The 23335-nt window shown below is 42.7% G+C and overlaps 1 protein-coding gene across 4 annotated transcripts in view; it reads right to left on the minus strand.

The window, feature by feature from the left end:
* Positions 1–497: 497 nt before the first annotated feature.
* Positions 498–23335, minus strand: part of SUSD6 (sushi domain containing 6) — a 59523-nt gene continuing 36685 nt past the window's right edge. For all 4 annotated transcript variants that reach the window (XM_053384947.1, XM_053384939.1, XM_053384964.1 and 1 more), the window contains exons 3-6: positions 13824–14021; positions 12445–12583; positions 8161–8585; positions 498–6772 (exon numbers count right to left, since the gene is read on the minus strand). In XM_053384947.1, coding sequence (XP_053240922.1) covers positions 6747–6772; positions 8161–8585; positions 12445–12583; positions 13824–14021 — 788 coding nt within the window. In that variant the 3' untranslated portion in view covers positions 498–6746. The remainder of the gene's footprint in view (positions 6773–8160; positions 8586–12444; positions 12584–13823; positions 14022–23335) is intronic.

Below are 23335 nucleotides of genomic sequence, written 5' to 3' on the forward strand. Positions count from 1 at the left end.
GGAAATACTTTGCCTCAAGCTTGCCATATAAGAAAAATGCCAGGCTGGAGAAACACAAAAGATCCTTAGTAACAGAGCAATCCAAACAGCATTTATGCTGGGCTGTTTGGAGGGAAGGGGTTAGAGATTGAATAGGGGTGTCCCTCTGCCCAGGTGAGCCAGTTGCTGAACAGCTGCTGAACAGCTCATTCGGTACAGCATTGAGACTCTTAATCTCAGAGTTATGGGTTGGAGCCCCACATTGGGCAAAAGATTTTGCAGGTGGTTTGACTAGATGACTCTCGTGGTCCCTTCCAACTCTACAATTCTCTGATTCTATGAAGGAGGCATGCTAGCAATTTTTCTGCCAGCAGAGAAATCCGCTTTCCAAATTGATGAGCCTTCTGTTCTATGAGCTTGATAAATGGGCTATTATTCAGCTGTATGGTATCAGGAAGGAAGGAAGCAGGATCACATCAAAATACTTCTTGTACAGACAAAAAAAAACCCTCAAGCAATTAACTTCAAAAGATTTTTTTTTAATTTAGAAATGCAGTTATATACATAGAATAATTGAAATTAAATTAAACTTTGTACAAATATTAAAATACTATCTTCACACCCACTTCAATGTACAGGATACCAGAAAAATATATATATATAAAATAAAGCAAAATAAAAACTGATTGACATCCTGCACAGCGTTATGGTATTTTTAAATCCCACATATATACGAGTACCATTCTGCAAATAGTTTCATAGTGGTGCAACTCAGATTACAAACAAATAAAAAGCACTGAAGGCAACCAGGTTCTCCCTGTGTGTTTGCATCTCCAACTACCTGCAGCCTGCCCACTGGGTAACAGAAGGTGTGCAAGTGCTTGTTCTGATGGAACATTTGGTCTGAACTGTGTGAGCTTCCATGTAAAAGCAAATGCAGCAGTGCTATCTCCAGTAGAAATGGACAACCAGTATTAGCAGAAGCCAGTATCTCAAGATATATATTAACATAGAAGTGTTCACCATTCAACACACATCTCCTCTGGTGCAAGCATTGAAATCTTAATAAAGTGACAGAGGTGGTCAACGCCAAAAGCAATTTTTTAAAAACTCACAGGAAAGAAGCCCAGGACTGAAGCATTAGAGAGAGAGAGAGAGAGAGAGAGAGAGAGAGAGAGAGAGAGAGAGATCCATAGGATACTACCTAACATGAATCGAGCCAATGGAAGGTTTCCTACCAACCCCCCCCCCCATACTCAGTCCTTTGTTTGTATGCTCACTACGCTACTATAAAAGCAGTAAGGGGGCTGATACACACATTAAAACAGCAGTTCTTTCTGCTGTGGGCACAACATCTATTGTAGATGCAGGGGTGGGAACACTCATCAGCCCCAACCAGGATGGATAATGGTCAGGGATAGTTGGAGGTGTAGTCCCACAACATCTGGAGGTCCACAGGTTTCCCCATACCAATAATAAAGTGTGACAGAAATGCACGTATTGATGTGTTTACAGACACTAGACAGTAGTCACTCCATAGACGTGTAAATTGTGAACTGATCTTAACTCACGGCCAACTTTGTTTTTCTGAACAATGTGTATGGGTGGACCATATTTGGAAATGATGGTAGAGCTGTAATACAATGCATCCAGTACTGCTTAAACCACCTGAAAACACTGTAGTAAGAAACCTCTGGTGGGCAGCAGGTTGGCCAAGAAAGTCACAGACTTCCTCACAAGGATTAAGAAACAGTACACTAACAGATTCAGTTGTGCATGTGCTATATTACCCTAGTGCAGGTACCACGAGCATCTTGATTTTGGAAATGCTCTCCCCATGCGCCACAGAAACCAACTAATGTGGTATTTACTCATTTATTTGGTAGACATGAGTATGCATTCTCATGTGCAAAAAGCCCCTGGCAGCCCCTGTGGTATCCAAAAGAAAATCTCTCACCAAGAAAGTGGTAAAATTAAGTATGGAGTGTACAAAGAAGCCCTTTCAATCTCCACTTAGTTCTAAAAGGCAATGAGGAGTTGGGCGGCACCTTTCTCTCTCAGAGTTAGTAACATGCATTTAACACTCTGCCTAAAAATGCTGCAAGGAATTATCATACAAAAGCGCTCCAGTGAGAAAAAATGTGTACCAGAAGTGGCCCTAGAAAAGAGTTGATGCAAGAGAAGCCTGCACCCAAGTGCCCTGCCCCTCCAGTTCCCCTTCATCCATTGTCCTGCCTGTTTTTTCTCAATCTGTAGGGTGCATCAAAGCCTACTGTATTCATGCCATTAAAAATGGAAAGCCAATCCAATGTCTTACTTCACCTCTTGCTCCAACTAATTTTACGTGAGAGCAAGTTTCAAAGCTAAGCACTTGAGAAACCTGAATGCACAATCCTATAAGTGTTTGCTGAAAAATAGGCCTCACTAAGTTAAGTGGGACTTACTTCCAGGTAAATGTGTATGGTATTGCAACCTAAATGGTAATCCTATTTGCCGCAACTTGCATGGGCTCTCAGGTTTCAGATTTTCCTCCAAGAGGAGTGACACCATGGCAAGGACACCAGGCTTCCTGTAAATGCTAAAGCTTCTTGGGTCATCAGTAGTTAATGGGCCTCATCATACCTCAAACAGACAATCTTGACTCCTGCCCTCTCTCCAGCAGGTCTCCAATGTCAGCAGCAGCTGTTTTAAGAGACACTTGCTGTATGTGCCATACATAAACTGGATGCACAAATATCCTGGCAGCTTACCACCGTAGGTATCTAACCACTGGAGAAGTGCTGCATTTTAGTTTAAACAAGTGTTATCTTGCTTTTAGCAGTAGGTGCATGGAAGTATAAGGGAAGAGCTATTGCTCAGTGGTAGAGTACATGCAGTGTACACAAGAGGTCCCACATTCAATTCCTCAGCTCTTCACACGCACACGCACACACACATCCCACTTCAGCTGGGAAAGACCTCTGCCAGTGAGAGTAGACTTTTCTGGCCAGCATTAACTCAGTATAAGGCAGTTTCATATGATCAGCCAATATTCTAAATGGAGGGTGACATGGCATGGGAACCACTCATTTATCAGAGGTGTTATGTTCCAGCATTCAAAGGGCAAGGTGAGCCTGCAGAATCAAATTCTAGATGCCTACAATTTTCAAAAGTAGACAAATACAACCTTAGAGGAGTTTTATTCTTGCCAGGCACAAAGTGTGTCCTTGCAGCATCTGGCATTCTGTACACAAGACTGGAAGAATTTAATTAAATTAGTTGACTTATTAGGCACCTAACAGCCACACAGCATTGGGCCAGTGGTTGTTTCAACTGATGTCTCAGAATTCTTAAAAAATGTGTCATGGTTTTAAAACAGAGGACCCCCTTCATTTCCAGCCTGAGCATTAGAATAGATGCCCTGAGCATTATAGATAATAGCTATTGCTATTCTTGCCCTTCATAAATTTGTATTTAAGAACCTGAGAATAGAAAATCTTAAAAAGGGGGGGGGCACCTATATTCTTAGCCTGAAGACCATAACATTTGTATTCCATTTTTCAAAAACCAAATTTTATGAAAGAGAAAAACTGCTCTTCTGTTGTCTCCCATAAGATTTCAACCATAAAGTTCTTTTGTGTCCCTCATTTAAATTACTCAGGTGAAATGCCTATTCCAGATTTAAGACTCAAGTTGATATCTGACTCTTCATGTACCTGCACAAAAAATATGAACCATCCACAGGTGAATGGGGGATGGAAATTAAGAGTGGTGTTATTGCTTCATTCTGTTGTTAAACAAAAAAGGAAGAAACTATATACTTTTCTTTGGGCTAGGTGTCACCCAAAATTCTGCCACTCTTTCACACCGTCCAAAACATTTAGCAGATCTGTCACTGCAACTCAAGATAATAGATATGGGCACAGCTAAATCCTTCTGCATAAATGGTGCTCTTTAATTGCTGATATAACCTCCCCATGCAACAACATCCCAAATATATCAGGCAGGGTGGGGGGGGGGAGGCTTTCTTTTATAAACAGCAGAGGAATCTAAGCCACAGCATGGCTGTGTTGGCTGGGGCTGATGGGAACTGTACTCCAAATCATCTGGAGGGCATCCAGTTAGTGAAGGCTGATCTAAACACCACATTGAAGAAGAGCAGCACTCTCTGAACAAGGTGAGAGAACCTGCTCTACCACTGGGGGTCTCAAAGAGCAAGCCTGGAAAGCCTAAGGTTAGGGCCATATATGTATTCTGTGATAACAGTCAATACTGGGCATCAAGGCAATCCACATTTCTGTGGCCTGTATACATTATAAAAAGCAAACTAATTGCCATCCATTGGGCTACTCTTGGGCAATTTAGTTTGCTTCTGCTAATCAGGATGAAGGATGAGGAACTATGCAGAGCCCTGAGACTTTATTCTCTCTTCTGCTTAATTTTAAACTGTTACGTTAGCATGTGTATATTGTTTTCCACGGCATTGTACATACTGATTTTTAAATGATGTGTTTTTCTAATTATCATTATAATTATTTTTTCTTACATTCTTTTAATTGCGGTTGCCAGTCCCTAGATATGTTGTGAACCAATCTGAGCAAAATCCTGTGAGAAAGCAGCATACAAATAAGCCGGCGAAGAAAAGACGATGGTCTGATTTCAATCAGATACATCACCCACAGATTTGCAAGGCAATTTTCACAAAGGAGCTAAACAGCTTTGAATTAAAGCTGCAACCTGTAATTATCTGAATGCTTGGGTCTATATTCAGTACCAAACTGTGTGCTTTTGTGTGGAATGTGCACAGTGTGCAATGCCCATCTGATGCTGGAGAACACGGACAGTGGCCCAGGGAATCGTGCTGCTTCCCATTCAGATTTGTTGGTGGTAGGCAGGTTGGGGGGGGGAGGCAAAGTGCTGCCTTTTTCCACAGCTGCCTCCCATATTAGTGCATTGTTATGAGGCAGTAAACGGGGTTGACCTCTGCCACTTCCATTTTTCAAAGGACGGGCTTTCTAGTTCCCTTGATATTTTAAAGCACACTGTGGTTCTGTGTGCTCACCCTGCCTTTAAGACAGGGCCACGTGTGAGAACTGGCAACCAAGCCATTCCACTTTTGTTGTAGGAATCTTTAGCAAAGGTCACAGAACTGTTCAATTAAGGAAGGCTCACTGGAGAAAATCTGGGAATTTATACTTCCATGATGCCATCAAACTGCAATGCACTGACCACAGAGGGCTAGATAAACAAGAGCAATAAGTATATTTATATGGAAAAAGGTGGAGGTAAGTGAACATATTCCCTGCATAGAAAGAAGCAGTGTGCAATGGGAGTGGGTGGAGGAAGAAACTGGGGCAAGGGGTCTTCCGAAAGGGTAAAGACAGCAGCATGGCTCTTTCCATTCTATTTTGTTTTAAGGCAGACTATCACTGTTATTCATTCAAGGCAAACAGGACATGCCAGATACAAAAAGCTAGGTACTTGCTAATGGTGATCCATTTTCCAATGACTAGGTTCTAACAGAACCAGGAGGAAGACATAAGCAATGCAGGCTAAACACTAAAAGCCCTGGCATTGCTTTCGCAAGGATGGGACCCAACAACAGCAACAAAAATAAAGTGGTGAGGCCAAAATTGCTCTCTCATTAAGGTGGGTCAAAGTAAAGGCATAGGTGATGAACCCTACTCGGGGAACAGCACAATGTGCACACACACTGACATCCTACAGTCATTCCACAGAAAACGAGCTCAACACACTCCAAGATGAAAGGCTTTGGATCAACTATGGTACAGCTGTATTGCTGGCAGGCTGGCTGTTCTAGGAAGAGGGCAGTCATTTTCCATGTGGGCTTCTCAATGCAAGTGCTCTTAAATCTGGTCATAGATTGAATTGCTTTAAGCTGTTTGTCTCAAGACAACCCTAGACTTCAGCTCACACCAAGTTTAGAGAATCGTCCTTGATGAACCAAGGTAGAGGGGGGACAGTTTTGTTTTGTTTAAATGGAAGCTTGCAGAGGTACAGACACTTCACCCTAGCAAGTGTTCACTTTCTCCCTCTCTTTGGGAAACAAAGAAAAGCAAGTGGCAGCCCAAGCTTGCCACTAATGATCTTGTTTTTCTTTAAAAGAAAAAGAAAAAAGGTTGGCAAGTTGCAGTGGCCTTTAACATAGCCAACACTGCCCAAGTTCAAGTGCAGCTACGTTAAGTAGTCTATGTTGCTGAAAACAACTGAGGGAAACAGTATGTGTATGTCGCTACAGCTGGACTCTGACCCACCCCCTCCTCACAGCCCACCCAGAGGTGTTCTGACTTGCCTTCATAAGACAGTGAATAAATGGAAGGAAACTCTTTGCACCCAGAAAAGCAAGCTTGGTTGTTGTTTTTTGGCCCTGCTTTCTGAGCAGAAATCCAGAAGCTAGTAAAGCCCACAAGAAGCTGCAACAAGCCAGTGTGAGAAGGAGCAAGGCACAAGTAAATAGCAGCTCTCCAGGGACCACACTCAAACATTTGGTGGGGTAGGGGAGAGGTATGAGGAGCTTAAGTCCACTGACGTCACTGAAGCCCCCCCTTAATGTAGATAAAATGTGGGGAGGAACGGCTGGCACCCTGTACACCCCACTGATGCATCGAGGAGGCATCCTGGCGGCATCCTTTGGATCTTCAGCTATGGGGTATGTGTCTGGAGGTATTCAGGGCACAGCGCATGAAGGTGGGGAAAGTCTGCGAGGAGTGCTCACCATCCCGGAAGAAGGAAAATGGAGAGAAAAGGCTAGACAAACGCAGCAAGCCTCATGCTTCTTTCAACAATGGAATATCTGGATTGGGAGAGAGGAAGAGAGAAAAAAGACAAGTTAAACAATCTTTTGTGTTTACGTTCCATATCTGAAATACCACACAGCACAGTCTTGATATAAGTCTCGGCTGTCCATAAAGCCCTTTCCGTTTATCAAGTTCTTATTTGACCATGTCAAGCTTCTATAAAAATGAGCCACCCTTTAAAACCCTTGTCAGTCATGCTTCTTCAAGGACTTTCCCCTAGCAAAGCCCCAAAGTCTCTTAACTATTGAGGATTTTCTTGGGATGAGAGACTAAGGCTTACTGACTAAAGCTGCTTTCTTCAGCAGGTGTCAAAGGACTGCAAAATAATCACAGCAGAAAGGATCAACTTCTCTCTTCCCCTCCACACACAACATCCTGCACTTTCTGTCATCCACATTAAAATACAAAGTCCAGAGTTCAGCAGCAGGAACCAATTATGCACATTTAGGACACTTTACTAATTTGGTAGAGTTTATTCAGATTACAAGATAAGGATGTGCTTTTGTTGTTGTTCTTGGCTTGATTCAAACGCACACAATTTTATTCGTGATGGGAAGCAAAAATTGGGCCTCATAGAAGGCTATTTTGTGGGCACTAGTTTTTGAAAGTTAGAAATAAATAAATAAATAAATAGACGCTCCTTCAGGTATACTGGGCCGAGGCCATTTAAGACTTTAAAGGTCAGCACCAACACTTTGAATTGTGCTTGCAAACACACTGGGAACCAATGAAGCAGAGGCAAACCAAGGTGGGTGCGGCCCGCTCCGGGTGTCATCCCTGAGGGAGGGTGACATTGCTGCCCCGCCTGCCCCGGGACGCTTGCAGCGGGCGGGGCACCCCCTGGAATGCTAACCGTGGGCAGCGCCCCCCTGGGATGCTTGCCCCGCCCCCCAGCTGCACGCCGCTCCAGGTGCCGGACCAGCTAGCTCTGCCTCTGCAATGAAAATCCTTTAGGACCGGTGTTAAATGGTCCAAGAGGCCACTCCCAGTCACCATTCTAGCTGCTGCTAGTTAGCAGCTATGATCCACAGAAAAAACTGTAATGTGCAGGGTTTTTTCTTCCCCAGAATGTGCACTACAATTGTGACTGCCAGTTTTTATGACCAATGAATAGCCACCATTGTAGATCCACACCAGAAGCAACATCATTACTCAGTCCATTACTGAATGACTTATACCAGAACGCTGTTAGGGATTGTGTGTCCATGTGGGAGAAAGGGGGAAGATAAGGGAGGAGGATCCTAGTACTTTTAATAAAATATTTCTCCTTGTAAATGTTCTACTGTAAGAGTGAAAGGCACTTTGGAAATACTAGGGTGTATGAACTTTTAAAATTCCAATTAGCAGGAGTTTAGGTGAAAGACTTATTTTTCAGTTTGCTTACCATCAGTGTACTCCTCTGAGGAAGCAAGTGATAGAAGGCTTTGTACATCACTGCTTTCTGAGTCTGGAGCTTCTTTGTGCCCAGGTCTGCTACAAGATGCACCAGCAACCCAAGAGGAGGTGGTCGCCTGATGAACTAGAACAGCCTCCGAGTGGTGAGAGCTGCTAGCTTCACACAGTCCAGAGCGTCCAGGGATTTCATCCTCCCCAGCAAAGCAGTTGTGACCCACTTGGTCTGGTGGCTGCTGCATCTCCCTCGCTCCACTTTGCCCAGCTCCCTCCGAAAGGACAATCTGTACCCGTGAATCCGAAGGAGGTATGCAGTTCCCAGCACTGCCATAGACAGCTTCTTCATAGGATGGCAGCGCCACCTGGACTCCATCCACCACGATGGACACCTGGTCCCCAGAAACACCTTGATCACGCCTGCATTTGAATTTTAGAGAAAGAATCCACATTATGTTCTGTGATGCCCAAGAATACAAAAGCATTTGTGCAATGCTGTATCTGCAGAACTCCTAGATTCAGTTCTTCTCGACATGCTGTTTCATTACACTTTGTACTTGAAATCAGCCAGCATAACTGGACTTCAACACTTTCACTGGCAATGGCAAGCAAGAAGCAAGATTCCTGGCCTTGGAGGTGCAGGGGGTGGGTGGGCAAGGTTCATCTCAGCAACTGTTTGGCAGTCTAATCCCCATCCCAGTTTCAAGCCTGGGAGGAAAGCTGGGGACAATTTAGCAACTGGAATGCTGGAGCAGGAAAGGGAAACAAGGGGCTTCCTAGCCTGTCATGGCACCCAGGGCACATCAGCCATGTGGCAGCCAAACTCCATGCTTCCCTTTTCGGTTGAAAAAGGAAATACACTTAAGGTTTCTAAGCTCTTTACACCTCAGCCCTTACAAGCAGGTAAGACAGGCAATATGACCATCCCTCTGTGCACTGCAGATGGGCAGGGAAGACACTAAGGAACAATGTTAAGACCACCCTGTGTGTTCATGGCTGAACTGAGATTTGAACTTGGACACTCCCAGTTCTTAACTGAGCACTGGGCGATACTAACTCTGTAAGTTATACACTGGGGAGGGGGGGACCTAAGACTCACACACATGAAATATTGGACACAAATGACTATAGTAGCTACTCAAGAGTGGTGGGACATAGTGGGACAATTCACCTCATCAGCAAACGGTATCATATGAGTGTTAAGCAACAGACAGAAAACTGAGGTGAATTTATTAACTATTAGCAAACACCTTATACCATAACCCCATAATCAAGGCGAGGAGCCACAGCTCTGGAATCTGCGCCCTGATAAAAAAAAAATTATGGCATTTAACTTCCTGGGCTGGTATCGCAATATTGCTGGGCTTCTATGGAACAGCTCTCTGCATCCGAAGCCAGAGAAATGGTCTATACAGCAGCAAAAGTTGTCTGTCAGGAGGATTAACTGCTCAATGAGACTCCTCAACCAGGAATGCTTCGGCACTGAACCCTATATCCAGGTTAAGAACAGCTAGAATGACTGGGAATATTGTGACTAAGAACAGCATGTGTCAAACCATAGCAGGAGGGAAAATTCTCATCATTTCCAGGGAACTGTCTGGGGTTCCTCCCACATATGTGTGTGTTTGTTTTAACAAACCCTCATCAAGTCTCCAGAACTAAGTAAGATTTCGAATGTCCAATTCAAGCAAGGGCTTCAGCTTCTGAGACAAAGGAATTGATAGCTATCCCAAGCAATGTCAGAATTCCTAGTAGAAAACCAAAATCTAAAGAATCAGAGGTGGCCCTTTAATTGGGGCAGATGGAGCAGCACCCTTCTTGCACCCACCAGCCAAAGCGCACTCTTTCCCTGCTCTCCATCACTTATAACACACTTTTTGCTTGCCCCCACTGAGTCACATGGCCTGGCTTCAGCGGCAGTCTCCTCCCTTGTTCTGGCCAGCCAAGGGAGGTATGTATGCTTCTCTTCCTTCTTACCGTGGCTTCTGAATTGCCCTCATAACTGAGCTTCAGTAGCAGCAGCCCATTTTTCTGTTTTTATTTTAAGCGTAATGAGGTGGTCTAGTGTGTATTGATGGTGGTTAATAGAGAAACTGGGACGCGGGTTGCACTGTGGTCTAAACCACTGAGCCTAGGGCTTGCTGATTGGAAGGTTGGCGTTTTGAATCCCCGCGACGGGGTGAGCTCCCATTGCTTGGTCCCTGCTCCTGCCGACCTAGCAGTTAAAAAGCATGTCAAAGTGCAAGTAGATAAATAGGTACCACTCAGGCAGGAAGGTAAACAGCGTTTCTGTGCGCTGCTCTGGTTCGCCAGAAGCGGCTTAGTCATGCTGGCCACATGACCCGGAAGCTGTACACGGGCTCCCTTGGCCAGCAAAGGGAGATGAGTGCTGCAACCCCCGAGTCATCCGCGACTGGACCTAATGGTCAGGGGTCCCTTTACACTTACCCTTAATAGAGAAACAGCTAACATCACCACTCCCCCTACTGTGAAATAGGCTTTTGCTGAGTTTTACAATTGTGAAATGGACAAGTATTATTGGTCTCTGTTTGCCCACCCCTAAAATGGGTGTTCCATTTCACAGCTGCTGCTGCTGCTGCTGCAAAGAACAGCATACCTTAAAAAAGAATGCACAAATGTTTTCTTCTTTTGGGGGAAGGGGGGTGTCCATTATCCAAGAGAATGGTATAGGAAAGACAACATGTCTATATGGTTTGAGACTAAGCTTCAGATCTGTTTCCATGCAAAATTGGAGAGTGTAAAAGCAGAACAGCAGACAGGACTGCCGCAGAAATTAGCCATGAAGCAACAAAGCAGTGCCTGTTACTGTGGGCCTCATCGCCTACATACATTGCAAAAGAGCACCACAGATGTTTCTGGCGCTTTCCTCAATGAATAATTTCTGTGTTGTGTGATTGCTGCCCTGAGTTCATTATCTTGTTAAGAGGCAGACTTTCTCTCCCCAACCACCAAGCCTCCTGCTACTTCAGATACTGGGCTTAGAAAGGAAAATTATGCCTAATTCTGCATCTGAGAAGCTCACTGTTTGTTCCAATATAAAAACTAGTAAGATGGAAAGTCCCTTCTCTCTCAAAAGAACATGCCTTTCTTCTACCTCGCTGCAAAATATGCTCTGTGTGAATAAGCCTGGATAGTTCAGTTGGTTAGAGCATGGTGCTGATAATGTCAAGGTTGCAAGTTCAATCCCTGTATGGGGCAACTGCATATTCCTGCATTGCAGGGGGTTGGAGTAGATGATCCTCAGAGCCCCTCTGACTCTACAATTCTATGATTCTATGTGACCCAGAACCCACATACTAATGCCTGTATTTCAGCAATAGCTACTTAACTGCTGCCATTTAACAGCCTCTGCAGCAGAGACTTGGAAGGCTCACTAAGCTTCTATACTAAGCCCTCCCCTATCCCTCTAAGTGAAGACCAAAGCAAAGCTTCCACTCAGCAAGTGCATCGCCACCATCAGGTGAGCATGAGCAGCCCCCAACCTTTGAACTATGGTGGTGGACAAGTATTCTGGTAGTTGCACTGCAATCCCTCCCCACAGCTCCAAAAGTGGGAGGCTGGATAGGGGTTGTTTAGCTACTGTGTTACTGAAGTGCCAAGAGCACCTCAGCTGCACAAAGGTCAAGTGTGCAAGCCCCCCACTCTCCCTTTTCCTGCAGGTAAGAGTGAGAAGGCTCTCTGGGCCATGCAGTGGCCAAACCAGCAGGGGAAATTGTAGGATCTTGGCAGCCACAACTTTTAGCAGGCTGTTTTGGACCCCTGCCAAAATTCATCAGTAAAAGCTGTGCCTAAGGAATGCTTCCCAAGGAACTACCAAGGCTGAATCTTCTCTACAGATTATGAAACTGCAGTCATTAGAGGCCTGCACAACTTGAGAACCATCAAGCCCAATGCAGTCTTCACAGCCCCCGCCCCCCTTTCTACAATCCCCTGGAGGCAATAAGAAAAAGAGGCTTATCAAGCCTTTGCAGGTCGCAACATGGAGCTGCTAGACTGCGTTAAGCTTAGTGATCAGTCTTAGTTGTGCAGACTTGCAGCAGGATCAGCAGCCTGATAGCAACTTTTTGCCAAAGAATGCAGATACTCTGTCTACTAGAACTCAACCTAGAGAAGAAATCCACAAGAGTGAAAATAACACCAAAAGAATAATAAAAAGGAGCAGGCAATAAGCATGATTGTAGGCAGGACAACAGCATCTGCATGCACAAACATCTGCCCTCTAGTTACAGGTCATCTCCACCAACTCCCAGAAGCTCACCTGCTGTGATGAAAGGACTTCAGCTTTGGCTGCAGCAAAACAAACAACACAACTAAGAGGAGGATGAGAGCTACAGAGCTTGCTGTGGAAGCCACTATGGACAGGGTGGGCACTCCTACACTTGGAGGTGAACCTTTATCTGTAGAGCAAAAGAAAAGGTTGTTTTTTAATGGTTTCTTCTTATGAAGCAGCTGTTTCCCGTCACCAAATAAGAGTCCTAATAAACTGGGCTAGGAGAGAAAGTAGGATTATAAAGATGCTCTGGTCTTCACAAGGCCAGCTTTGTCCTCAAGTCAGTACCATGTGGAATTGTCCTAGGGAGAGACCTGTCCCAGATGCATTCATTGGGTTGTCAAGTGACCCTTAACCATTTGACAGCCAGGGCCCCTTTCAAGTGTTGAGGCTATTTGGTTACATGAATGCAAGCTAACCCTACTAGCTAGCACCCACCCACCCCTACCTCTCATCTGAATTGCATTTTATATCAAAGGAACAAGGAGTTGAAATTTTCTCCTTATTTATGTCTGGATGACTAAGTCAACTTCTCATCGAGCATACTGGTGAACTGTGAGACTGCTGCATCTTATCTGTTTAATAGCCTGTCTTCCTGTTGTGCAGAAAGCACCAATCCTTCCTCCACTCACCCCAACAATCTTTAAAAACATGCATGATTTTCAGCACATCATCCAGCTTGCAGGGAATTTCTCCTTTCCACAACATTTTATTCAATTACACACACTCCTCCCTCCCTCTGCTCCAATACCTCATGGTCAATTAAATGACAAACATTTTCCTGCAGACTTCTTGGCTTTCTGTCATGGGAAAGGAATTCCTATCCAACTGGTAAAAACCTTGCAAGACACAACTGTCAAGTTACTTTGGGAAAGTTCTTTTATTTTTGAGACAGGCAGGACTAGGCAGAGAGAACATTCTGTGCTGCAGCAGGGTACAATCAAGCAATATCCAAATTAGACCCCTCTCCCTCAACTTGACCAGGTTCACTGAAGCTGATGGGATTTTAAATCAAACAACCTCTACAGGGCTGCTCTTAAACCATAAGCTTGCTATTTTAAAAGAAGATCAAGGGGAATCATTCAGAGTTAGGCATGAAACCTTTTTACCAACCAAAACTGGTGTGTGAGAATGTTGTGAATTTGGGTAGGAATGGGCTAGAGATTTTTGGCAGAATTGTCTCTCACACAGCAACTTACACTTCAGGAAAGACATGATTACAAGTTTGCAGTGGCAACGTGCCCTTAGATAATAAGGTTAACCCAATGCATTTTCTGAGGTCTAGACAGGCGCTGATTTATGTGCTAGTACTTGAAAGGCATTCAACAAAATGAGAGTGAATATATTCACAGTGAAGCATTACTGACCTTGGCTGAGCCTACAGGTAACTTCCATGTCTGGGTTCCACTTTCCATTCTTGCAAGTCAAATATTTGTAGTCTCCCTTCAGCAGATAGCCTTCCTCACATAAATACTCTATGACACTGTCAGATGTCAATGGCTCTTTGCAGGGGGACGGGTGGCATATGTAGCCTCCATTCTCAGGCTCGGGTGGCTGTGGACAGACTGAAAAGGGAGGGAAAAGAGCAGTTATGATAACAAACTGAACAAGGGGAGAGAGCAAGAAAAGAAGCAGGAAACAACAGGAAATAAACTGGATGTCCTCCCTCTACCAGCTTAATTCTTGTAAGTGCTATTGAGACATATAGCACAGATTTTCTGAATTTCAACCGTTAATGAAAAATGCTGCATAGTAATCAGGATCCATTTTTTGCTCATGGCAGGTGAGAGGAACATATGCAATGGATGCTGACTGAGCACCTCAACTCCCCAACTAGCACTCTGCCACTGCCACAGGCACCATATTCTGTTGCTTCTAGGTTGGCAGCTGAAAAGCCAGGCGGCATCCCTAAAGGTCCTTCAGTTGCTTCTGATCATCACAGCCATAATCTCAACCTATTTTAATTCCAATGTAAGGGGAGAAAGACTCTGTGTTGGCCAGCAGGTAATGGCTTTTCCACCTGCCTTGCCTCACCCGCCCCCCCCCTCCAGCCTTAGGAGCCCTCATAAGGGAACTGTTTCCAGAAGAAGAACTGTGAGGAGAAGGGGAGGGGAGAGGGAGAGAGACCTGTTTGCCATCAGAGGGTGGTTGGTCTCACCTGTGCTGCCCCACCTTCAGCCCAAGTGAGTTCCTGCCATGGGCATTATAAGACTGTGTATTTTAATGAGCTGTATAGAGTGAAAGAATATGAGTCATGAGGGTGTGGAGAGAGTATATATGAACTGATGTTGTTTATTTTGTTTTATGTATGATAAATGTTGTATTGTTTTGCTAATCATATAATATGCCTTTTGCTTTAATGGTGATTTTTAGCTTATTTTTTAGTTGTTTGTTAACAGTGTTTTATAAATTGTAGCTGTTTCACTGATGATTTGTTAATTATCCTATATTATGTATGCTGCATTTGTGATGTTCCATTATGTTCTTTTGACTTCAGCCCCAAAAGTGCACTCCTCCACTGTCTCCCGAGACAGATAGATGCCAACAACAACAAATTATGTACTATTTGTGATGTTCTATTATGTTCCATCATGTTATTTTTATTTATTGTTTGCAAACGGTTTTGGGATTCATTTGAATGAAAAGCGGCATAGAGATATAATAAATCAAATCAAATCATTTGTTCCAATTACAACTTTTCAGTTTAAGGACTTGGAAAAACAATTTAACTTAGAAAAGCACTGGAATAAGAACAAAAAAGCCTGCTGGATCAGGCCAATGGCCCATCTAGTCCAGCTTCCTGTTCTCAGTGGTCAACCAGATACCTGTGGGAAACCCGCAAGCAGGAGCCAAACAAGAGCACTGTGGCTTCCTGTGGCTTCCAGCAACTGGTGTTCAGAAGCACTGATGACTCTGACTGTGGATAATCCATTCACACAATGGTACAATTGCATTACTGATTACTTTCGGCAGCAGGGGGGCGGGACTAGGTCTATAAAAACATGCAATAATTATTCATGAATAGATTAATTTATGAGTGTCAGATCTTTCACTCTTCCAGAAGTGCAGAAACAACAGCCTCAAATAAATAAAAGATACATGCACTAGTCTTCTGTCTAGGCTTTTCTCATTATTTCCCTTGTAAATGTGCTCATCAAGGTAACTTGGTACTGGAGTGTAGAAAATAGATTGTGCCACTCCGTGTTCAAAACCATCTGTTATAAATTAGTGAGTTCTCGTTTCATTTCCCACAATATGTAAAACGTTAGCTGAAGCTGAAGTTCAGCACAGGAATGCAAGTTCAACAGCCCAAACCTTGAACAACATGGACTTTTACTGACTAGACATCTTCATTTTTTGTCTTTGTAGTGTTGAAGATCAGGCATCTTCAGCATGAGAGCAGATGGTTATGTCAAGAGAAGGGCAAGTACCAGAAGGAGCTTCTCTCAAAATCTGCCACAATAGTTGGGGGTTGCAGCTGACATCAAGCTCAGAGTATGTTGATGGCTATTCAAAAACCTGTCTCTATACCACGTAAGATGTAATGTATAATGCAATAGGAATACAGTACAAGATTTTTAAAATGAACATTTTAGTGTACTTCTTACTCCCACCCAACCGTTTATTTCACTATGAACTTTACTGAGTTCACAGCAGAAAAAACTTCAACGTTTGTTGCTCCTGGTTTCTTCATATCAAATCATTATTGGGAAATTACTGTTTCCCTGTCAAGCCTGTATTTTGAAGAAGAGTCTACTTTTGTAAGCTAATGTTGATAAATGAGAGCACGCTCAAGAGAAGGGATTTGTCTGTGTAATCATAGCTGTGCATTTATGTAATTAGACACAAACACTTATACAGTGTAAAATATGCCCAGTCATTTCAGACTTCCCCAAAGCTTTTTAATAAAAGATCCCCAAAAGAGAAATAAAGACTAATTACAGTCTTATACCAATGCAGTCACCAGCTGGTGATTCACAAGCAGCAGAGTTGAATTCTTAATTAACATGCGGCAACACTAGAAATACTGCATCCTCATTAACCCTCTACCATGATTAGCAAACCAGGGAGGAAACCTGCCAGAGTACAGCTTTCTATTAAAAATATTGGGTGGACTTTAATGCCGTGCCATGACAAACGCTCCATCCACAAAAGCATTTCCGCTTCCCAGATGGAATGATCCCCCCTTTGCACACTATTCTGGGGGTTCTCTGGACACCTCCCCAAGCCAATTTTGAGGGTTCACGCTGATGGGACTCATTTGGTTAATCCTGCCCTATGTCCTGTAGCGTGCTCTAACTTTACAGTTAAAACCATCTCATCAGTAGGCCACGTTCCTAAGAACGCTTTGAGAAATTTAAAGAGTCAAATAATGGTGTATCAAATCTTAGCTGATGATTATGGAACATAGTAACTATTTGTATCCCATAAGCTGCCTTAATTTGGTTTCTGTATTAATATAAAATTGGGCTTTAAAAATATTACACACCAGCAAAAGTATTACTTATGAACCGGATTTAGAGTGTGTTTGCTTATGTTGACAGACCTTCAAAAACACACATATCCCATAGTTTTCCAGACATTTCACTGGGAAAAAGGTGTACTTTATTTTTGTGACACAAAACATGTCAAATCTATATTCTAATTTCTAATATATTTCTAACAAAAACAGCAACAAATGTAACAGGGGAAAATTGCATAGAAAAAGACAATCCATTCCCAGGGTTAGCATAATTCATTACAGCATTCCAGAAGCAAGCAAACAAAGGCCATTTATCATTAATCTGCTTTCCTTCAACAGAACAAAACCAACAACAAAACCAACATTGTATGCAGTCTGTATACTAAGTGTCTGCTGGCTCTCCAAGTACTTGTCACAATTAATACATTTGTGTCCACTACTAGGACACCTAAAAGCTTCAGTGTTCCAAATCAAACACAAACTGAAAAGTCACTAGCAGATAGTATGAAGGCTTCAATTTCAATCACGCACAAGGCGAGATAAGCATCACTAAAATAGAACTCTAACCAGAAGCGATAGGTAGCCAAATGTTTTAATGGTTCTCTTAATAAGGCAAAGGGACGCGGGTGGCGCTGTGGGTTAAACCACAGAGCCTAGGACTTGCCGATCAGAAGGTCGGCGGTTCGAATCCCCATAACGGGGTGAGCTCCCGTTGCTCGGTCCCTGCTCCTGCCAACCTAGCAGTTCGAAAGCACGTCAAAGTGCAAGTAGATAAATAGGTACCGCTCTGGCAGGAAGATAAATGGTGTTTCCATGTGCTGCTCTGGTTCGCCAGAAGCGGATTAGTCATGCTGGACACATGACCCGGAAGCTGTATGCCGGCTCCCTTGCCCAATAAAGCGAGATGAGCGCTGCAACCCCAGAGTTGGTCGTGACTGGACCTATAGGTCAGGGGTCCCTTTACTTTACCTTTAATGAGGCAAACAATGACTAGAGCTACTGAAGGGGTCATGAAGCAAGCTGGAGTGGATATCACAACCTCTGAAACTGAAGACTCAGAAGTGAGAGATTTAAATGCTGATGATTACAATGAAGTTGTGATCTAATAAATTGATGAGGTAGCAGAAGGAGAATAAGCTCAGTGGAGAAGCTGGAGGAGATATGGAATTTCTCCATGGAGACAGCTGAAAGAACAGAATGAAGTGATGAGTCACAGGTGGCGCCCCAATAGACATGGGATCCCTCAGACACAGAGGCGAATAATATTATGTCAAATAGCTTTCAAAGCACATTTGCACATTAATAGATGGGAACTGTTGCACCTGAGGTTCCCTGGCTTTCTCTGTAAGCCTTGGGCAACGTTTGCAGGTCTCAACAACCTTCACGAAGACAAATGAGGCCAAGATTATGACAATCATATTCAGGGGTTTTACTGCAACAGTACACTGTAACAATTCTCGGAAAGTGCTCTACTTACCAAAATAGAGTGAAAGTGCAAAGAAGAAAGTTCTCAGGGGGGAAACCCCTCAGAGAGTTCTTAAAGAGAGGCCACTTTCATTTCTGGTTCTGCTAGATGCCAGTCAGAAATAAACTGAACAAAATAGCACTGGTTCAACCTTCTTGCCCCATGTGTTCAAAGCCAACTGAACCTGGGGGTGGGGGTTTCAAAAATTTCCCAAACGCTCTATGGCTGGATGCAGGTACAGTCCCAATAACAGACTGCACAGAAACCCCCGCCCGCCTTCCACTTTGAAATCATTTTAAGGTACAGTGGTACCTTGGTTTACAGACGCTTCAGGTTACAGACTCCACTAACCCAGAAATAGTACCTCAGGTTAAGAACTTTGCTTCAGGATGAAAACAGAAATTGTGCGGCGGCGGCACAGCAGCCCCATTAGCTAAAGTGGTGCTTCAGGTTAAGAACAGTTTCAGGTTAAGAATGAACCTCCAGAATGAATTAAGTTCTTAACCCGAGGTACCACTGTATATTACCAATTTATGCAACACTAACATCAGAATATCTTCCTCGAAATCTGTGATTTCCCCCTGAAACCTGTCCCCAAAGTGAGCTAAGCCACTGAACGAAAAGACAAAGCATATTGTGTTCCATTTCTCCAGATGACACAAGAAATAACTTTAAGAAACCGGATCGATGCTGAGACACTGTAGAAATGGAAGGTTTATACAACCTTTGTGTAACTTCTGACATTTATGAGTAATGGTTATACTGAAGTCTTGACAGAGCTTTGAATGGATTCCTTATGATGCAAAGCACTGTTGAACTCTCAGATCCATCAGATTAAATCATAGTTTCCCCAATCAATAGAAATCTGACTTAGAGCATTCTTATTTAAGATTCAGTGAACTTCTTCACACTTTATTTTATGCTGCTCTTCGCAGGCATAAGAACTGGATGCTTTTCTAACTTAAATCATACCTCAAATTCTCAAGATTCCACAGGAGCAATTTTAGATCATATTTATTCATTAAGGGATCCCATAGACCGTTGGCACAATAGAAACACAGAGGCTTTCAAGGTTCATGTCCCAAGACGAGTCCTATGAACTCCAGAGCTTAACCTATTCCATTACATGATGAAACATGCCAAAATTGCTGCATCTTGCAATATAACAGTATACACAACCTGGTAGATCACCTTGCACACACTGAACTGTAAATTGTTTAAAACCACCATTTGAGAACAAAAGCCAAGATCCGAAGCCACAGTTTGATTGATCCTGGTTTGCTCTGACTAGCCATAAACATCCATGGAAATCCATCTTCTCCAATGGAAAAATATCTTGAGCATTAGGTTTTCAGAGCTCATTTGACCATGTTTGAATCTCTTTGGTTTATTAAACAGATGCAGTTCATATGTCATCCTCCCTCTACATCCACAAGAGCTATAGAAAATTGCTTTAAAATAAAAGTACATTTGACTATGTGTGGTTCTCTGTGCTAGTTATTTTAGGCTCCTAAAAATCAATGCCACATGAAAGTTTAGTCAAACCTACATGAAACATGGAGATCACGGGAAATAGAAGCTCTACCAGTCTTTGTCCATGCATGTGTACAACACATGCACATTAGCAAAGGTCTTACAAATTGCACACCTCTCAGAACCTACTTTTCTGACCCCTCATGTGTCAGAGCACAGGATATACACAATTAAACCAACCCATTTAAAAAAAACCAGAGCACAACAGAGTGACTCAGATTCACTGGTATGACTCTGGGGAAGTTTCTTTATAAGTGTTGGAAATAATGCTATGGTCTGCTGTGGTTTAAGTCAGTCGAAACTAAACATAGCTAGAGACTGGGGTTCCTTCTTCTCCTCATAAAACCTGTGAGCAGAGTGCCAGTGTGGCCTAATGGACAGAGTGTTGGACTACGACCTGGGAGACCAGGGTTCGAATCCCTACTCAGCCACGAAGCTCATTGGGTGACCTTGGACCAGCCGCCATCTCTTACCCTAACCTACCTCACAGGGCTGTTTTGAGGATGAACTTGGGAGGAGGAAAATCATGTACAACACCACCTTGAGCTTCTTGGTGAAAAAAATGATGAATAACGTATAAAACCTGTGAGCACAGGAAATTCCCATTTCTCCATATGAATCCAGACTACTAAAATAGAGAATTTATTATTATGAGGTAGCTGTGGCTTCCTTAAATACGCAGAAGGGACTTCTTGGTGGTATCCCAACACTATGTAATGCTAGAGTGGCCCGAGCCCCTTTTTACAGATTAGGAACCTTTGAAGGGAGTAATTAAAAAATTAATGCTAGGAGTATTTTATTGTATTAAACTACATTTAACATTTGGCTTATTTTGTGTTTATTATTTGGGAACATTTTATTACTGGATCATTTTATAATTTTTATAAGCGAGTTTATTATAGTATCCTTAGAATCCATCAATTTGAGCAAGTGTTTAGATAACATGGAATATGCAAATAAATCATAACATCCATCTGGAATTTGTCTGAAAGCAAGATAAATGCAAGCCAATTTAAGGGAGAAGAGTTTGTTACTCTTAATGAAAGCCCAATTCTTAAGAACAGGTATATTTTAATAGTTGTGACCACCTTCTTCTTCTTTGGTGATCACTCGTAGCCAAGTGTCTTCCATGAACACGGTCTTAACAGTGAGTCCGTATGTGACTGTGGAGGCCCATTCTGGATCCACACGTCCTTCCACAGTGGGGACATAGGGTTGATCATGAGTTGATCATGGTGTATTGTAGTACAACCTTACTGTACGCTGGTGAAACATGGACCACTTATAAACACCATCTCCAACTCCTCGAAAGTTGTGACCTTATGCTCTACCTGAATCTCCTTTAAAATAGTTATTGGAAACTTTTCTTCTATTTAATGGTGCTCTTGACAGTACCAAGTAGTGTCATGAAAGCAAAAGGCTTCGTTGTGAAGTTTTTAGAATTTCTTTTAATATATAGAAAACATCCATTATTTCAGTGTATTATAAATATAATCCAAATAGTAAAAAATAAAGGCAAAGGAAGAGCACACTTAATATTCTTTAGAACACTGTGATCATGATTAGTTTTTCTCAGTCTCTCCAATGATCCTCTATAGAAGATCATTCCTGCAGTTACATGAACTACTTTTAAAATCCCTCCGACCCGTTAAAAAGTATAGTAGTAGTGCCATTTGTAGACCCTTGAAATGTTAAGGTTTGTGACAACCTTCACTTTTAAAGCCTCTTCAAGTCTCACTTTTATTATCTGCTATGCATGTCAATCAGGAGTACAATAGCTACAAAGCAGCTTTTCAATTAGGAGGCAAACCATCTACCTCTTAGAACCTGGGGGTTATGGTAATTCCCCTTTTGAAATGCTAATATTATTACAAGCACAGCACCAGAAGACAAGTGGCAGAGCCTGGGTGACAAGCCTTTCTGGCTGTGCCCTTTTACAGATGGTTTAATCAGGGTCTATTGTAAGCTACCTAACCTCCCACTCTCAACAGCTATTCCCCTCCTCTGTGGAATATTTGACAGCTGTGGTCCAGATAAATAAAGTTTTGGTAACAAGTAATGGGGAACAGTGAAATGAGGAATAAGCGTGCCAACCGTCTGCAGTGTGAAGCTTCATTCTCAGCCATGCTTACAACTTGCCTAAGGCTACCTTACATTCAGTGGAGGCAACATTTGAAATGAGAATTTCGCTCAAACCACTACATCACGAATTGTTCTTCAAAAGTCTACTCTCAAATCAAGATGGAGCTTAGGATGCAGTTGCGTGTGCAACATCATGAAAGTACTCATTGCCATTTTCCTTCCTTCAAAATGTAGGACAGAAGAATATGATTATTATTTTTTACATATCCCAAAACCATGAATTTTTACATTAGAGAAATTTCAGAGAAGACATGCTTCAGGGTGTAACCTTTTCCCTGACCAAACATAAACAGGAACCACATTTTCAAATGGACGGAATTATTTACATACAAGGCAAGTTAGAATTTTAGCTGACCACCCAAAAACCTGCAATAGGCAGAACTGTCACCAACCAACCCAGGACTACTGGAAGATAATATTTACATTGACATGAAGCAAGAACTCTTCATATGTTGCTGTTTTCCCACCTCCAATTTGTAGGGATTTCAATGAGTCTCTAAGCAGACCACACACAGAGCTTCAAGCTGAGCCTTCAGTCAAGTGGAAACTAGGCTAACATTTAAACAGGTGAAAAAACACATTAACTGGCAGAGTACACTGCTGATCAAGCTACTGTATCCAGTGAATGAATATTCCAGTGTTCAAAAGTTGTTTCCATTCCACTGCTTGTTCCCTGGCTAGATTTAGAGATGATTGTTTTTAAGACATCTTGCCAAAAGCAGAAGCAGTAAGCTGAAGATTCATATAAAGAAACCATTTTATCACAAGTCAACATTATAGGAATACTTGCTCACAAACTGCCACAGCAAGGGAGGGGGGGAAAGGTAAAGAGGGAATAAAAAAAAATTCAAGTAAAGTGTTAAGTAGAAACTGCTAGCAGTACATGGTAACCAACCTGTTGGGATTATTTCAATAGTGCATTTGTGTGAAAGTGTGTTAAGAATTACCATCTTGTTCAGCTTCATATATAACGTGTATGCCAGAATGGGACAATTCTAACCTTAAATGACAGACAAGCTTCATCATACTAGGCCCACTGGTGAGTACAGTAATATTTCAAGAAGGAAATACAGATCTGCAGGCACACAATGGACCCATGCCAGTGAGTGTGGCCATTACTTCCCCAATATACAAAGAATTTCCAGCAATTCATTTACCTCTGATACATTACAGTATTCCAAGGGAAGCATGGTTATGAACCATGGAGAGACTAGCTATGTGAAGTGTTTACCAGCCAGGTAAGTGTTTACCAGCCAACTGGCAGGAATGTATGGATG

This window comes from Podarcis raffonei, chromosome 1 (genome assembly GCF_027172205.1).
Source record: "Podarcis raffonei isolate rPodRaf1 chromosome 1, rPodRaf1.pri, whole genome shotgun sequence".
NCBI lineage: Eukaryota > Metazoa > Chordata > Lepidosauria > Squamata > Lacertidae > Podarcis > Podarcis raffonei.